The following is a 13,185-nucleotide window of genomic DNA, read 5'->3' on the forward strand; positions in this document are numbered from 1 at the left end:
CTCGTGGGGATGGGGGAGGGGTGGTCTCCGTGAAGCTTTGGGCAGCAGTGACACTACCCCCTTTTGAAGGATTCTGGAAGTGGTGGACCGGAGACCTCGGAAGGGAGGGGATGTCGAAGAATCGCAACCCGGGCCATCCTTTGTAGGCGCTTGCGATGCCAAGGCAGGCATCGAAGACCGCAATTTCCCTGAAATAAAAGCAGAGCAAAAGGGAGAACCCCTATCCCTTTTAGCCTTGGAGTGCCGTGGGAACTGGCACCTGGAAGTTTAGTAAGACCCCCGTTAGCTCCCTGCGCTAGGTCAGTCCACTTGCCGAGCTCCTGCTTGGAGTCGGGAAGTTCTTGGCGCGAAACCGCAGGCCCCGCCCGAGGATCTGCCTCGGGCACAGCACCGGCTGAGCGGTAGCGCAGCAGCAGCTGCCACTCCCCACACTAGCCCCCCGGAGAGCACGCCGCTGCCCACCGCCTCCAATCATTACCCTGCGTGGAGCGCCTTAAATATGCAGAGGCGCGTCACGTCGTGTGGATCGGGATCAATCCGCAGGGAGCAATCCAGTGTCTATATAAATGTTGCCTGGGTAGGCCGAGAAGGGTTAAAAGGCTGGAGAAGAGAGAGGTGGGCGGGGGTCTACACAACCCGGGTGAGCGCAGCCCTGGTTGGCAAACCGGTGAGTTGCTCCTTTCTTTGCCCTCCCTCGCTGCTTCTATCGAAGAAGTGCTGACCTAGGGAGGTGGGAGGTGCTCGGCGCGAGCGCTCCTGAGGCAGCCCGCACCCCGGCAAGGAGGTGGCATTTTGTCCCGGGAGCCATCGGACTCCGGAGAAAGTCCTGAGCTGGCGGGTCTCTATGGAGGCACGTTCCCTAAGGGCGCGTGGTCACTGCGATCCTCCGCTGCCCCTCTGCTTGTAGAGCGAAGCCCCTGGTAAATCTCAGTTTTGGTCCCCAGGCCCCGGGCCCTTTCCGGACAGAACAGGTGAGCACTGCGCGCCGCAGCTCCGGCGCTTCCTGCGCTTGGAGCGGCCCAGCCCCCGCAGGCTCACCATGTTACCCTGGGGGCTGAGCTGCCTGTCTGTGCTGGGGGCGGTGGGCACCGCGCTCCTGGGCGCGGGCCTGCTCCTCAGCCTGGCGCAGCACCTCTGGACCCTCCGCTGGACGCTGAGTCGGGACCGAGCCTCTGCCCTGCCCCTGCCCAAAGGCTCCATGGGCTGGCCCTTCTTCGGGGAAACGCTGCACTGGTTAGTTCAGGTGAGCAGTCCGTCGTTGCCGCACCCCGATATGGCCCTTCTTCTCTGTCCCCCACTACCTCTGAAGGTTCCCAGGGCTCGTAGCCATTCTCTTCCTGTCGCCCAGGGCTCCAGGGAGCATATACAGCCCTCCCCTCTACCCAGCTTCACCCTCGAAGGGACCATGTGTCACTGGCGTTCTCTCCAGCTTAACCTAAGACCCGACGCCACGCAGGGATGAACAGGGGGTTCTAGAGCCCTACGTCCTGCCACCATTGAATCGGGAGTCAGGGGCGCGTCTCAGCCCTGAGCTCTTTGGCACTCAGGTCCGCATTCCAAGCTTCTGTTTCCTCATCTCACCAATGGGAACGGGAGCATGTATATCCCCGTGGGGTAGTCAGTCGCGAGGCCCCTTTGAGAATGTTTTGTAAAGAATAAGATGCCAGCCTGGAGCAGGAGGTTTTTATCAAGAGGCAGTTGGGATGCCTGGGCTAGTTTCGCAGCCGAGGCCCAGCAGCCCCATCCCTCTTCGCTCCTGGCTCGCAGGGCTCGCGCTTCCACAGCTCCCGCAGGGAGCGCTACGGGACTGTGTTCAAGACGCACCTGCTGGGCAGGCCAGTGATCCGCGTGAGCGGCGCCGAGAACGTGCGCACAGTCCTGCTCGGCGAGCACCGCCTTGTGCGCAGCCAGTGGCCGCAGAGTGCGCACATCCTTCTGGGCTCGCACACACTGCTCGGCGCGGTTGGAGAGCCGCACCGGCAGCGGCGCAAGGTGAGCCCAAAACAGAAGCGGCGTCGGGATGTCGGACCCGCGGTTTCTGAGCTGCTGCCGTGGGCCAGGCCAGGGCGAGGTGTTAGGGATACACTGTGAACCTGACCAGGGCCCCTGATAAGTGGGTGGCATTGGGTTGGTAGTCCCTTACCTTCTCCGGTTCGGTATATAAGGCCAGGACTGGGGCTTAAGGATCCTTTCATCTTCGATCTTCTGCGACTCTGATACCAGAAGCGATGGAAATTCAAACTCAGTGTTTCCAGGACGACTTCCTGGAGTAGGTGGCCCCTGGAGCCTGGATGGAGAGGAGGCACTGTGTACATCAGACAAGAACTAGAGGGAAAGGCGAGAGCAAAATCCAACACATTTGGGTCCGGGTCGCTTAGAAGAAGAAGAAGGGGCCGAAATTGGCCTCTTGGCTCCGCTGGAGTCGTGGAGCAGAGGAAACCTGACGGCTGCCAGGGCTGACCCTGTGCGTTCCCCTCAGATCCTGGCTCGAGCGTTCAGCCGTGCGGCACTGGAGCGCTACGTGCCTCGCCTGCAGGGGGCGCTGCGGCGGGAGGTGCGCTCCTGGTGCGCGGCCCGCGGGCCGGTCGCTGTCTATGAGGCCGCGAAAGCGCTCACCTTCCGCATGGCCGCGCGCATCCTGCTGGGGCTGCGGCTAGACGAGGCGCAGTGCTCTGAGCTGGCCCGGACCTTCGAGCAGTTCGTGGAGAACCTCTTCTCGCTGCCCCTCGATGTGCCTTTCAGCGGCCTGCGTAAGGTACTGCCGCCCCGCCCGCCCCAGGCCTTCTCTTTGGGGCTCCCTTGGTGCGCCATAGGCATCACCTCTGCTGGGAGATGGAGGCTCTGCCCAGTGTGGGGAGGCGGCATGGTGGCGGTGGGCCTCGGGGCTGGTCTCGGTCCTGACTCGCTGTGTGAGCCGGGGCGGTCCACACACCCTCTCTGGACCACGCCTGGCGGGACGAGCTCCAGCCCCAGCAGCCGCGGGCTTCCCAACGTTGGGTCTCGGTGGCGGGAGCCCCGCCAGTCCCCCGGCCCCTCCCCAGAGCGGCGCCTCCAGGCCCGGCCTGCAGCGCCTTTGGAAGCCCCGTGGCTGGGCAACGGATGGGAGCAGAAGGGCCGCAGACACGCCCCCGGCCCAGGCCGGCGCCATCCCGGGTTGGAGAGGGGTGGGTGTCGGCTCACCGCCCGCGGCCCCAGGCCCGCTAGTTTCCGGATTAGAGAACCAGGGCCTCTTCAAACTTCAGAGCAATGGGCCGGACTTAGAGAGCAACTGATCCGGGGCTTCTTACTGTGCCAATGTCCTGGTTTTCATTCACCCAATTAATAGTTATGTGTAAAGGGACCTGGTATATGGACCGATTGCCTTGGATACATTTTTCTGATTTAATCATCTTAGTTGCAAAATATTATTCTCATTTAATTGATGAAGAAACTGAAGCTTCAAGAGGCTAAATGACTTGCCCAAGATCACACAGCTAGTAGGGGCAGAGGCAAGATTTAACACCCCCCCGCAACCCCTCCCCATCCCCGTCTCCCCCGACAAGAAGCTGATGTGCTCAAAATGCTTCCCCTGGCAGATGCTTTCTCACTGTGCTTGCTCCCTGAATTCTGGGGGACCACCCCAGCCTCCTGCCTATCCCTTTACAAAGGCTAATGTTTAGAACATCCAGTAGTGTCCTTTAAGCCAGAGCTTTCCTGAGTACATCGAGGTGTCCCTTCCTGTCTGAACTGGTGCCCACTGCCCCTGCATGCAGGGGAAGGGCCGTGGGCTAACTCCCAGGCTGGCTTCTCTGCCAAGCACAGACACTTGAAGCTGCGTGACCCTGGGCAATTGCTTGACGTCTCTGAGCCTCAGCATCCTCCCCTTAGGAGGACAGTAAACTGTTTGCCTTGCTCCAAAGAGGGGCTTGTGATCATCAAGAGAGAATGGTGTATGAGGGTAATGGACAAATTCCTGAGCCTTTATTGAGTCCCTTCTACAGTGTGGAGCTAAGCTGGGAATCTGTTAACGCTGGCTTTCAGCAGAGCCAGACCAGCACTGGGAAGATGTGGGGGGTAGGTGTCCAGGGCTAGCCCCCTCTTGCCTTCCTACCCCAACTCCCTTCTCTCCCCACACATCAGGGCATTCGGGCCCGGGACCAGCTCCATCGGCACCTGGAGGAGGCCATTGCACAGAAGCTTCTTGAAGACAAGGCTGCTGTGGAGCCAGGCGATGCCCTCGATGGGATCATCCACAGCACTAGGGAACTGGGCCATGAGCTCTCAGTGCAGGAACTGAAGGTATGTGGCCGGATTTCTCCTCCTCTCTTTTGCATTTATAGAAGGTCTCTCTCTACACACAGGCTGAATCCCTGGAACAACGGAGCAACATCCTGTTTGGCCCCACTTGGAGCCACAGACACTCCTCAGGGTGAGGGAAAGAGGAGACTTGGGGCCAGTCATGGCTCAGCTGCACCCCTTACCTCTGTGGCTTTGGGCCAATCGAAGGCATGAATCCTAGGTCCTCCCTTACAGCTTCTGGCAGCAAACAGCTCTCCTCTTCCCCACTTCTCTGTCACTTCATGCTTTTGCCTCTGCTGTCTACCGGCCTATGACGCTGTCTTCACCCCTTTTCTCTACAAACCCTAAGGGATCAGGGTCAAAGTCCACAGTTCCTTGAAGTGCCCCCTCTCCTCCCCAAATCTACGCATCCATGAGCTACCTTGGCACCTGGTACCTTGGGTACTGGTCTGTTTTGCCACTGAGAATCTACTGGAGAATTAGAAACTGCCACCCCCTCCCCCATGTATGCATAGAACACTTGCAGTGAAAGTAAGGGGGGAAGCTTTGGAATGACCCCTGGGCCCACCTGCTTGAGAACCCAAAAAGGAATGGAGAGGCTGGGGAGGGGGCAGGAGAGTTAGAAATGGAAGCACTTCATCCCTTCCATAAGCAACTCCCATCCTTTCTCTGGCACTCAGTTTCCCACTGGCGAGCCACTGAAGGGTGGGGCCTCAGCCTGAGTATCTTCTCTGAAAATGGGACTAACAATCTCTTTCCTGACTTCTGGGTGGTTATGAAGTCTGGAAGACTCAAGGGGTTAGAAGTAGATGAGCAGGGCTCTGGTGAGTCCTGGGGGAAGGGGAGTGGTACGGAAAGAGGTGGACAGTCCCTCTGCCTTGGCAGAGCTGGGGAGAGTATGACAACACTGTCCAGGTTGTCAGGAAGGGATCCACTAGCCAGAAATCTTCAATTCTGGCTGGTCAGGAAGGACCTTGGAGCCCCAGGGTCTCTGTCCCAGCTCCCCATCTTCTCCAGAAGAGGCAGTTAGCCTTGGATCAGCTCATTCATTCCACAAGCAGATTCTACCTATTCAGTTCCAGACTCTATACAACGAGCAAACATAGCCTCTGCTGGAGAGGAGGGGTCCACATTCACCCTGTGATCATATCCATCAGTGTGTAAACACACACCTGGTGCTGCCAGGAAGGAAGACACCATACCAGGAGTTGGGAGGGCACAGGCAGGCAGTGAGGGCTGGGGCCTGGATGATGAAGCTTCCAGACAGTGCAGACGGGGAAGAGGTGCAGTCACTCACTGGGACCGCCACTAAGCTGGAGGAGGACCACGATGCTCACTTTGGTGCCAGGCTGCTGCTGCTTCTGCGGCAGGTGCCTTGGTCAATTCCACAGCAGTCACGGTCAGGACGGCCAGCTGCATTGTTGGCAACACTGCATGGTTAAGAGCGCTGGACTTCTGGCACGACTACTGGGCCTGGTGACCGTAGGGACCTCGGGCACCTCTCAGAGCCTCAGTAAAACGGGCAGAAACTGTGCCACACACAATGCGGGTGAGAATCCAATGAATTAATTCACTTAAAGCACTAAGAACACTACACCAAAAAAGTTCTGGCATTATCTATGGGAACCTCCCAAGGCTATCTGTGGTTTCCCCAAGTGACGGACTTGGGATTCAGTCTACTCCTGGATCCGCCCAGGTAATCGTGCCGCCGAGCACTCCGCGCTCTGGCCTTTGCGCAATGGCAAATGTGGGGGCCCCTGCACCACAGCCCGGGAACCGGCTTATGGAGACAGCGCCCCTGGGCTGTCTTGCAGGAGTCAGCTGTGGAGCTCCTCTTTGCCGCCTTCTTCACCACGGCCAGTGCCAGCACGTCCCTCGTCCTGCTACTCCTGCAGCACCCCGCAGCCATCGCCAAGATCCAGCAGGAGCTGGCGGCGCAGGGGCTGGGGCACGCGTGCGGCTGCGCGCCGGCGGCCTCGGGGGGCGGCGCGGGGCCCCCGCCCGACTGCGGTTGCGAGCCCGACCTCAGCCTGGCGGCGCTGGGCCACCTGCGCTATGTCGGCTGCGTGGTCAAGGAGGTGCTGCGCCTCCTGCCGCCGGTGTCCGGGGGCTATCGGACAGCCCTGCGCACCTTCGAGCTCGACGTAAGTGCGCCGCCCGGCCGCCCCGCCTTGCAGCCGGCCGCTGGGAGGTGGGGGTAGGGGTTAGGACCGCGCTGTCTCCTTTTCCCTTCTCCGGACCTCCTGGAAAATGGGCTGAATGAATCTTATCACATGTCCCGGGAACCGCGGTTGGGGATGCAAAGCAAGGTTAGGGAACCCAGGCTGTGTGCTGAATCGCCTCAGTCGTGTCCGACTCTTCGCGATCCCATGGACTGTAGCCCTCCAGGCTCCTCTGTTCATGGAGTTCTCCAGGCAAGAATAGTGGAGTGGGTTGCATTTCCTTCTCTAGGGGATCTTCCCAATCCAGGGATGGAACCCACGTCTCGCGTCTCCTGCATTGGCAGGTGGGTTCTTTACCACTAACGCCACCTGCGAAGATTTTGACTGCGGTCTGGGTAGTCAACTCAATTAGAGTCCAGTTTTAGAATAAAATCATCCTTTTCTCCGCCCAGCACCCCCCTTGCAGCCAGTGAGGCTGGGTAGGGCACAAAGAACCGCCCACTCTGTCCTGTAGTCCATTTCTCTGACTCTCTCACAAGATAAAGGGACCAATCATTGCTACCTGTCCAGGGTTCTGGCTGAGGCCAGGTTCCAGGAAAGCGGGATTATTAATATATGGGTAGTGATCAGGTTGGCGTGAGCTGTGCAAGAAAGTTAAGGTTTAGGTCCGGCTCCATCTCTGTATGACCTTGGGTAATTCCCTTCTCACTCTGGGCCTCAGTTTGCTCTCTGGAAGGAAGCTGCCTTGGTACCTTCCAGCTTTAACTCGGGGGAGGGGAACGCTAACGCTGCCAAACTGAGGGTGTTTGCCTCTGCACCACCCCCCACCCCAGCCCTATCCCTGGGCAGCTCCAGGCAGAGTGGGCACCTTCTCCCCTCCACCTTAAACAGCCAGTGTCCCCATTGCATGCTAAAGTTTGAGAGAATGAGATGACTGGATGGCATCACAGACTTAAAGGACATGAATTTGAGCAAACTGCTGGAGATAGTGAAGGACAGGGAAGTCTAGCATGCCGCAGTCCACAGGGTGGCAAAGAGCTGGACATGACTTAGCAACTGGACAAGAGAAAGAGATTCTGCCCTTGAGGTGCTGTTGTGGAGAGAAAAGGGGGCAGAGCCAGCAACTTCATCACAAACTGGTGTGAAGAAGAGAGTGACCTCTAGCAGAATGATACCAAAGCATTTTGGGAACTGGCATTTGAACTGGAGCAGTGAAAAGTTAAGATGGGGACCACACATCACCAAACGGCATGGTCCAGACAAAGGTAGGTGGATTAGTGAGGTGATTAGTAGTGTCTGGGATGCTGAATTTTGGAGTTCAGACATCATTGAGTGGCGCTGGGGTGCAAGACTTAAGGAAACCAAGGTAGAAGAGCACTGGACCACCAGAGTGAATAGGGGCAGGGGTCTTAGCCATCCTTCAGGTTCCAGATGGGAAAACTGAGGCCTAGAGAGGAGAGGGCACACCTTGGTGATTCCAAGATTTAGTATTTGCCTGTTGAGAGCAAGGCTGTCCTGAAGCCTGTTCAAGAGAGGAAGCCGGATAGTCGGGACTGGAAGACCTCTCAAAAATGGAATAGTTGAAATAGTTGAAGAAGAGGTGAGCTAAGGGAACATGAAAGCTGCCTTCATCATTTTAAGCTTCCTTCCAACAGTTTAATCCTTACATGCACCTTCTCAGAGTGTGGCTACTGGAGCTGAAGGTTAGGTACAGCTCTTGGCTAGTGAGTATAGAGAGGCAGTTTTCAGTTGAGTGTAAAGAGTTGAAAAATTGAGATGACCCTAAAGGAGCTGTCCTTTGCGTTGCTCTGACGCAGGCAGCTGGTACATGAAGGACTCGAATAAGGAAATGGCAACCCACTCCACTGTTCTTGCCTGGAGAATCCCAGGGACGGGGGAGCCTGGTGGGCTTCTGTCTGTGGGGTCGCACAGAGTCGGACACGACTGAAGCGACTTAGCAGCAGCAGCAGCAATGTGAGAAGAAGACAGACAAAATAGTGAACACACTTACCACCAATACATATGCCAGACCCGTTATTCGAATCCTCACAACAAAGCGGGCATTTTTGTTCACTTGATCACTTAAGAAACTGAGACTCAGAGATTATGTAGCCAACGTCACACAGCTCACCAGAGAAGGAGCTGAAACAGACGGGAATGCAAAGCGGTCTCCTAGCTTCCGGTTAAGACGCAAGTCCCTGCCTGTTTGGAAGCCTGTTTGATGAACCGCGGGTGAAGGATCGGTTAGGGCTGGGTTTCCGGGTGCCTGGTGGTCAGCCGGGTCTCCTCACCTCCCCGCAGGGCTACCAGATCCCCAAGGGGTGGAACGTGATGTACAGCATTCGAGACACGCACGAGACGGCCGCGGTGTACCGCAGCCCGCCGGAGGGCTTCGACCCAGAGCGCTTCGGCACTGCGGGCGACGATGCGCGCGGCGCCGCCGGCCGCTTTCATTATATCCCGTTCGGCGGCGGTGCGCGCAGCTGTCTTGGCCAGGAGCTGGCGCAGACCGTGCTCCAGCTGCTCGCGGTGGAACTGGTGCGCACGGCGCGCTGGGAACTGGCCACGCCTGCTTTCCCCGCCATGCAGACCGTGCCCATCGTGCACCCGGTGGACGGGCTAAGGCTCTTTTTCCACCCTCTTGCGTCTCCAGCGGCGCAGGATGGGCAACGCCTCTGACCTGCTGCGCTGTGGAACCTGGCTTGGCCAGCGGCTGTGGCGCGCTTGCGGCGCCGCCCATCTGCCGTTCTCCAGTGCCGGGTCCGGCGCGCTCTCATTCACCAAAAGGTTACTGAACGCGGCTCTGTGTCCGACTCTGAGGGAGGAGACTCGTGAGCCACCGCCACCGCACTTGGAGAAGAGTCCTGGCTGGTGGGGACGGTGCCTCCAGCACTTCGCACCCTTAGGGAGGAAAAGTGGTGGGCCAAGTCTCTTATGCCCGTCCCAGGATTTCAAAGTAGGGATGGTGGGAACATTTTCCCTAGGATTCAAGCTGGGGAGGAGGCACGGGTCGTGGGGAGATGGGGTGGATTGGGCCGTCGAATGAGGGAGGATCTGTAACTGTCGCGAGGAAGCGGGGACGCCAGGAGCGCATCTCTGGCCTGGCCTTGGGCCATCGGAAGACACTGAGAAGGCGCCCAACGGAAGGCCCTCCGGCAGCTGGCCTCCGCTATGTGCGCCCTGGCCACTCTGCCTGTCTCGGCAGAAACCCAGAATTGCGGGCGCTTTCAGGGCTCTAAACAGGATCAACAGCACCGGATTCTACTGGCGATTTCTTAAAAGAAAAATTCCCAGTTCAAGAACGCATATAATCTCTCTATTTATACAGGAGAGAATAGGTACACCGAGAGGATTCTAAGGCTGGATTATTTTCATGGGAGGTTGAGACATAATCAGAGAGGTTTGGGGTATTTGTACCCAAAACAGGAAGGCCGAGAAATCGTTTCCTGGCAGTAGTTGAGTGAGAAGGCTGCAGCTTATCTGGGCAGCTGCTCCTTGGTGGGAAAGTGGGATGGAGGTGGCAGAGACTCAAGAAAGACCCCGTCCCCGGAAGGGCCTGCCCTTCATATACCCAGAGAGGGGCAAGGAACTGGACAGCCTGGGGCCCAGGCTGCTGGAACCTCTTTTGAGCCTAGCCCCAGGGAACTGAGCTACAGATTACCTCCAAGATGATAGCTGACTGCAGGGACACCCTGGTTTACTGCTTCAACCTCCTTCATTACAAGGAGAGACTGAGGCCAGAGACTAGACCACTCAGCCAGTGCTCGCCTCCACCCCATCCCTTACCCCCTGCTCCAGTCTCTGGCCTGTGGCCACCATGTAGCTCTTGGCCTTTTATCCTTTCATAGTGATCCCTAGGTTGGCCTAAGGAAGCTCTGGACCTTTCCAACACAAAAGTTCCCAACATGCTTAAATCTAAACCAAGAGCCTCCTTTTTTCCTAAAAACACACTGTAACCTGCTGCCCACCTTCGGACAGGCTGGGGACAGTTGAACATGATGGGTGAGCCAGAGAAGTTGCCGCCAAGTCCTGAACTGACCCCTTAGTGAACCGGAAGGAACCAGAAAGTGCCCTCCTGACCTTAGGCTTAAGGTGGATCCTGGAGCCAGAAGGGAAGGGGAAGCAGCAGGCTTAGGCAGGGCCCTAGCTCAGGAACGCAGCAGGCCCTTCTGAGCTCAACTGACACAGTCATTACCCCCATCTGCAACAATTCATCACCCACCGCTGACCACAGGCCCTGGCGCCATGGGATCTGCAGGCAGGCGCCAGGGCCACAGAGCCGGTGAAAGTAGATCTGAGGCCTGCCCGCAGGGCGCTCCTGACACTGCAGAGACAACATCTTAGCCCAGAAGCTCCACTAGGGTGAGGTGGTGGGAAGACCAGGGCTTGGGGTTGATTCTGATTTGAGGAGAGATAGATGGGGCGGGGCTCTTAGAAGCCTGGACTTCCCAGGTTCCAAGAGACCTGATTTATCTGCTGTAAACTATAAGCCTCTGAAAGGGCAGCTTCAGTTTTACTGTGACTTCCCAGTGATACATCAACCCATCATTTCAAGGAAAATCAGAGCTCTTGCTTCTCCTGATTCTCTGAGGAAGGGGCAGATGTGATTCTTAATCTCTTGGACTTGGTATGCTCTCAAAGGAAAGAGAGTAAATAAACTAACAAACGAGCAAGAATAATTCTGATGATGGTAGAGCTGTTTCGAAAGAATAAAACAGGCGTGTCATCCAGAGTGCCTGGCGGCTCTGCTGGGCCAGCTGGGGCCTGGAATGAGTAGCATTCGACTTTGGAAGGAACCAGCCAGGGGTGTCCGGGGATAGAAGGGCCCCAAGCGGAGAGTACAGCAGGTTTAGAACCGAAGGGGTGGGAATCAGTGCTCAAGACAAGGGAAGAAAGTGTTGAAGGGAGAAAAGTGGGGGAGGGGTGCTTCAGATGACCCCAGTCGGGAGCTCACCTCCCCGACCAGCAAAAAACTACTCCCCACCCCTGCCAAGCCTTAGCACCAGTCTGTTTTGTAAACATCTTAGAAACATTATTTTGTTTTCCAGCGAACGAAGCCCTCTCCCCACCCACCAGTACCCAAGAAAGCCTGGCAAGGTTTCTAGCTCAAAGTTCTTCTTGGGCTGGGCATTTACTGACCCTTCCCCTCTTCAAGATGCTCTTTAGTGCTCTTCACTATCCCATTTAATCCTTTCCCCCGGTCGCCCGCGCGAGTCTCGATGGCAGATAGGGTAAAAACATTTTTCCCCTTTGTGGCGATTTCCAGCCGGCAGGCCCTGCTCATCTTGTGACCCGGCGCGCGCTGAACTTGGCGAGATGGCCCTGCAGAGTTCACTCAGATGTCACGGTCCGGCCCGCAGGGGTCACAGGCGGGTCAGGCCGGAGGGCTGGGACTGGGCCCCAGGTCACGCCCCCGCTGGCCTGCTTTGCTCACCGGCCGGAGGCACCGTCCAGAAAGGGGCGGGCCTGGGGTTTCTGAGAGTTACCTCCAGCGCGTCTCTCCCCGGTTCCAGCCGGTGCCCCCAAGTGGTCTGTCACTGTTTACAGTTGTCAGTTCACTTGAAGAAACGATTGTGGGAGCCACCCTTCCCTGGAGCCTCTGAAACACCAGTGTAGGGTTATGGTGAACCGCCGATTCTCCGAAAGACATCCTGGGGCTAGCCAGGCGTGGAACGTTTCTGCGAGCTTGAGGTCCCGGCGACTCCGCAGACATTGCCGGACCCGCCGGGTTGGGGGGCCACGGCGGGAAGGTCGCGTATTTAACTTAACAGCTCTCAGGATCAAAGTGTTTTCCATCTCCAAGGGACGCTTTCCAAGGCGTGAGGCTCGCTCCTGTGAGAGTCAGTCTTGCGGTTTTAAACAAACTTACACTTTATTGTTTCGTTTTCGGCGCGGCTGGTGGGTTCAACGTTGAAACCGAGGGAGCGAGTGGCCCTGACTGGTCCGAGGCAGTTTGGACCCTGTCCCACTGGCTCGACAGGGTTGGAAACGGGGAGCGCACGTGCGCTTCCCGCGGTGTCCGAGCTCCAGGCTGTGGCTGCAGGAGCGGCCAATCGTATAGGTAGGCAATGGCCAGAAGACCAACTTCCCAGGGAGGATTCTCTCAACACTCTTAATCAGCGGCCGGCAGAGGCCTGGGTTTAGGACCCAGCACCCCCTCTCCTCTGGGTGGATTTCTGCCGGGTGGGAGCTGGAGAGCCCAGGTCACCCTGGTAAGGTAGCCTAGCGTGCCTGGGACTGGGAAGAGTATGTGCAACCTAAGCCCCTTTTGGAAACTCACAACTACCCGGAGATGTCGACTGGTGAGGAAAGATCACCCCCACATCAAGGAGGAGGAAACGGGCCCAAGGATGTGTGATGACTTGCCCAAGATCATTCAAGTAGAGATGGATCCGGGACTCAGAGCCCAAACTCTGGGCTTTCCATCCATCTTCCTGCATCTCAGTGTCTTTATCCTGCCGGGATTAAGGACCCTCTTCCCTTCTGCCTAGCTGAAGCTGCTAACCCCAGGGCCCTCGGAATCCGGCTTTGGCCGGATTGCAGAGCGCTGTTTGCCGCCGAGCCGCAGATGAATTGCCCCTGCGGTCCCGGGCTAGGGAGTCAGAGTCAGGGCTCAGACTTGAGCAGGGTTGCACCTGGAGTCCTGAGGATCTGGAGGCCCTCTTGTACCTTTAAGTAGGACCTTCCAAGACTTCATGATGTGAGCCTAGAGGGGTTTCGGGAGCTGGGAATTAGTGGTCAGCCG

At 57.5% G+C, this 13,185-nt stretch overlaps 1 protein-coding gene across 1 annotated transcript; it reads left to right on the forward strand.

Annotated features, from left to right (window-relative positions):
- Positions 1 to 1,039: 1,039 nt before the first annotated feature.
- Positions 1,040 to 9,119, forward strand: CYP26C1 (cytochrome P450 family 26 subfamily C member 1). Its single transcript, XM_055424309.2, has 6 exons — positions 1,040 to 1,243; positions 1,768 to 1,992; positions 2,480 to 2,755; positions 4,120 to 4,278; positions 6,093 to 6,422; positions 8,742 to 9,119. The coding sequence occupies exons 1-6, from the start codon at positions 1,040 to 1,042 to the stop codon at positions 9,117 to 9,119; spliced, it is 1,572 nt and encodes a 523-aa protein (XP_055280284.1).
- The last annotated feature ends 4,066 nt before the right edge of the window (positions 9,120 to 13,185 follow it).

Source organism: Moschus berezovskii, chromosome 12, assembly GCF_049115385.1.
Source record: "Moschus berezovskii isolate FMDL1 chromosome 12, NW_MosBer_1.0, whole genome shotgun sequence".
NCBI lineage: Eukaryota > Metazoa > Chordata > Mammalia > Artiodactyla > Moschidae > Moschus > Moschus berezovskii.

Coding starts and splice junctions, on each gene's coding strand:
- CYP26C1 (XM_055424309.2), top strand. CDS start 1,040: ATGTTACCCTGGGGGCTGAGCTGCCTGTCTGTGCTGGGGGCGGTGGGC. Junction 2,756..4,119: donor CTTTCAGCGGCCTGCGTAAG/GTACTGCCGCCC, acceptor CCCACACATCAG/GGCATTCGGGCCCGGGACCA. Junction 6,423..8,741: donor TGCGCACCTTCGAGCTCGAC/GTAAGTGCGCCG, acceptor ACCTCCCCGCAG/GGCTACCAGATCCCCAAGGG.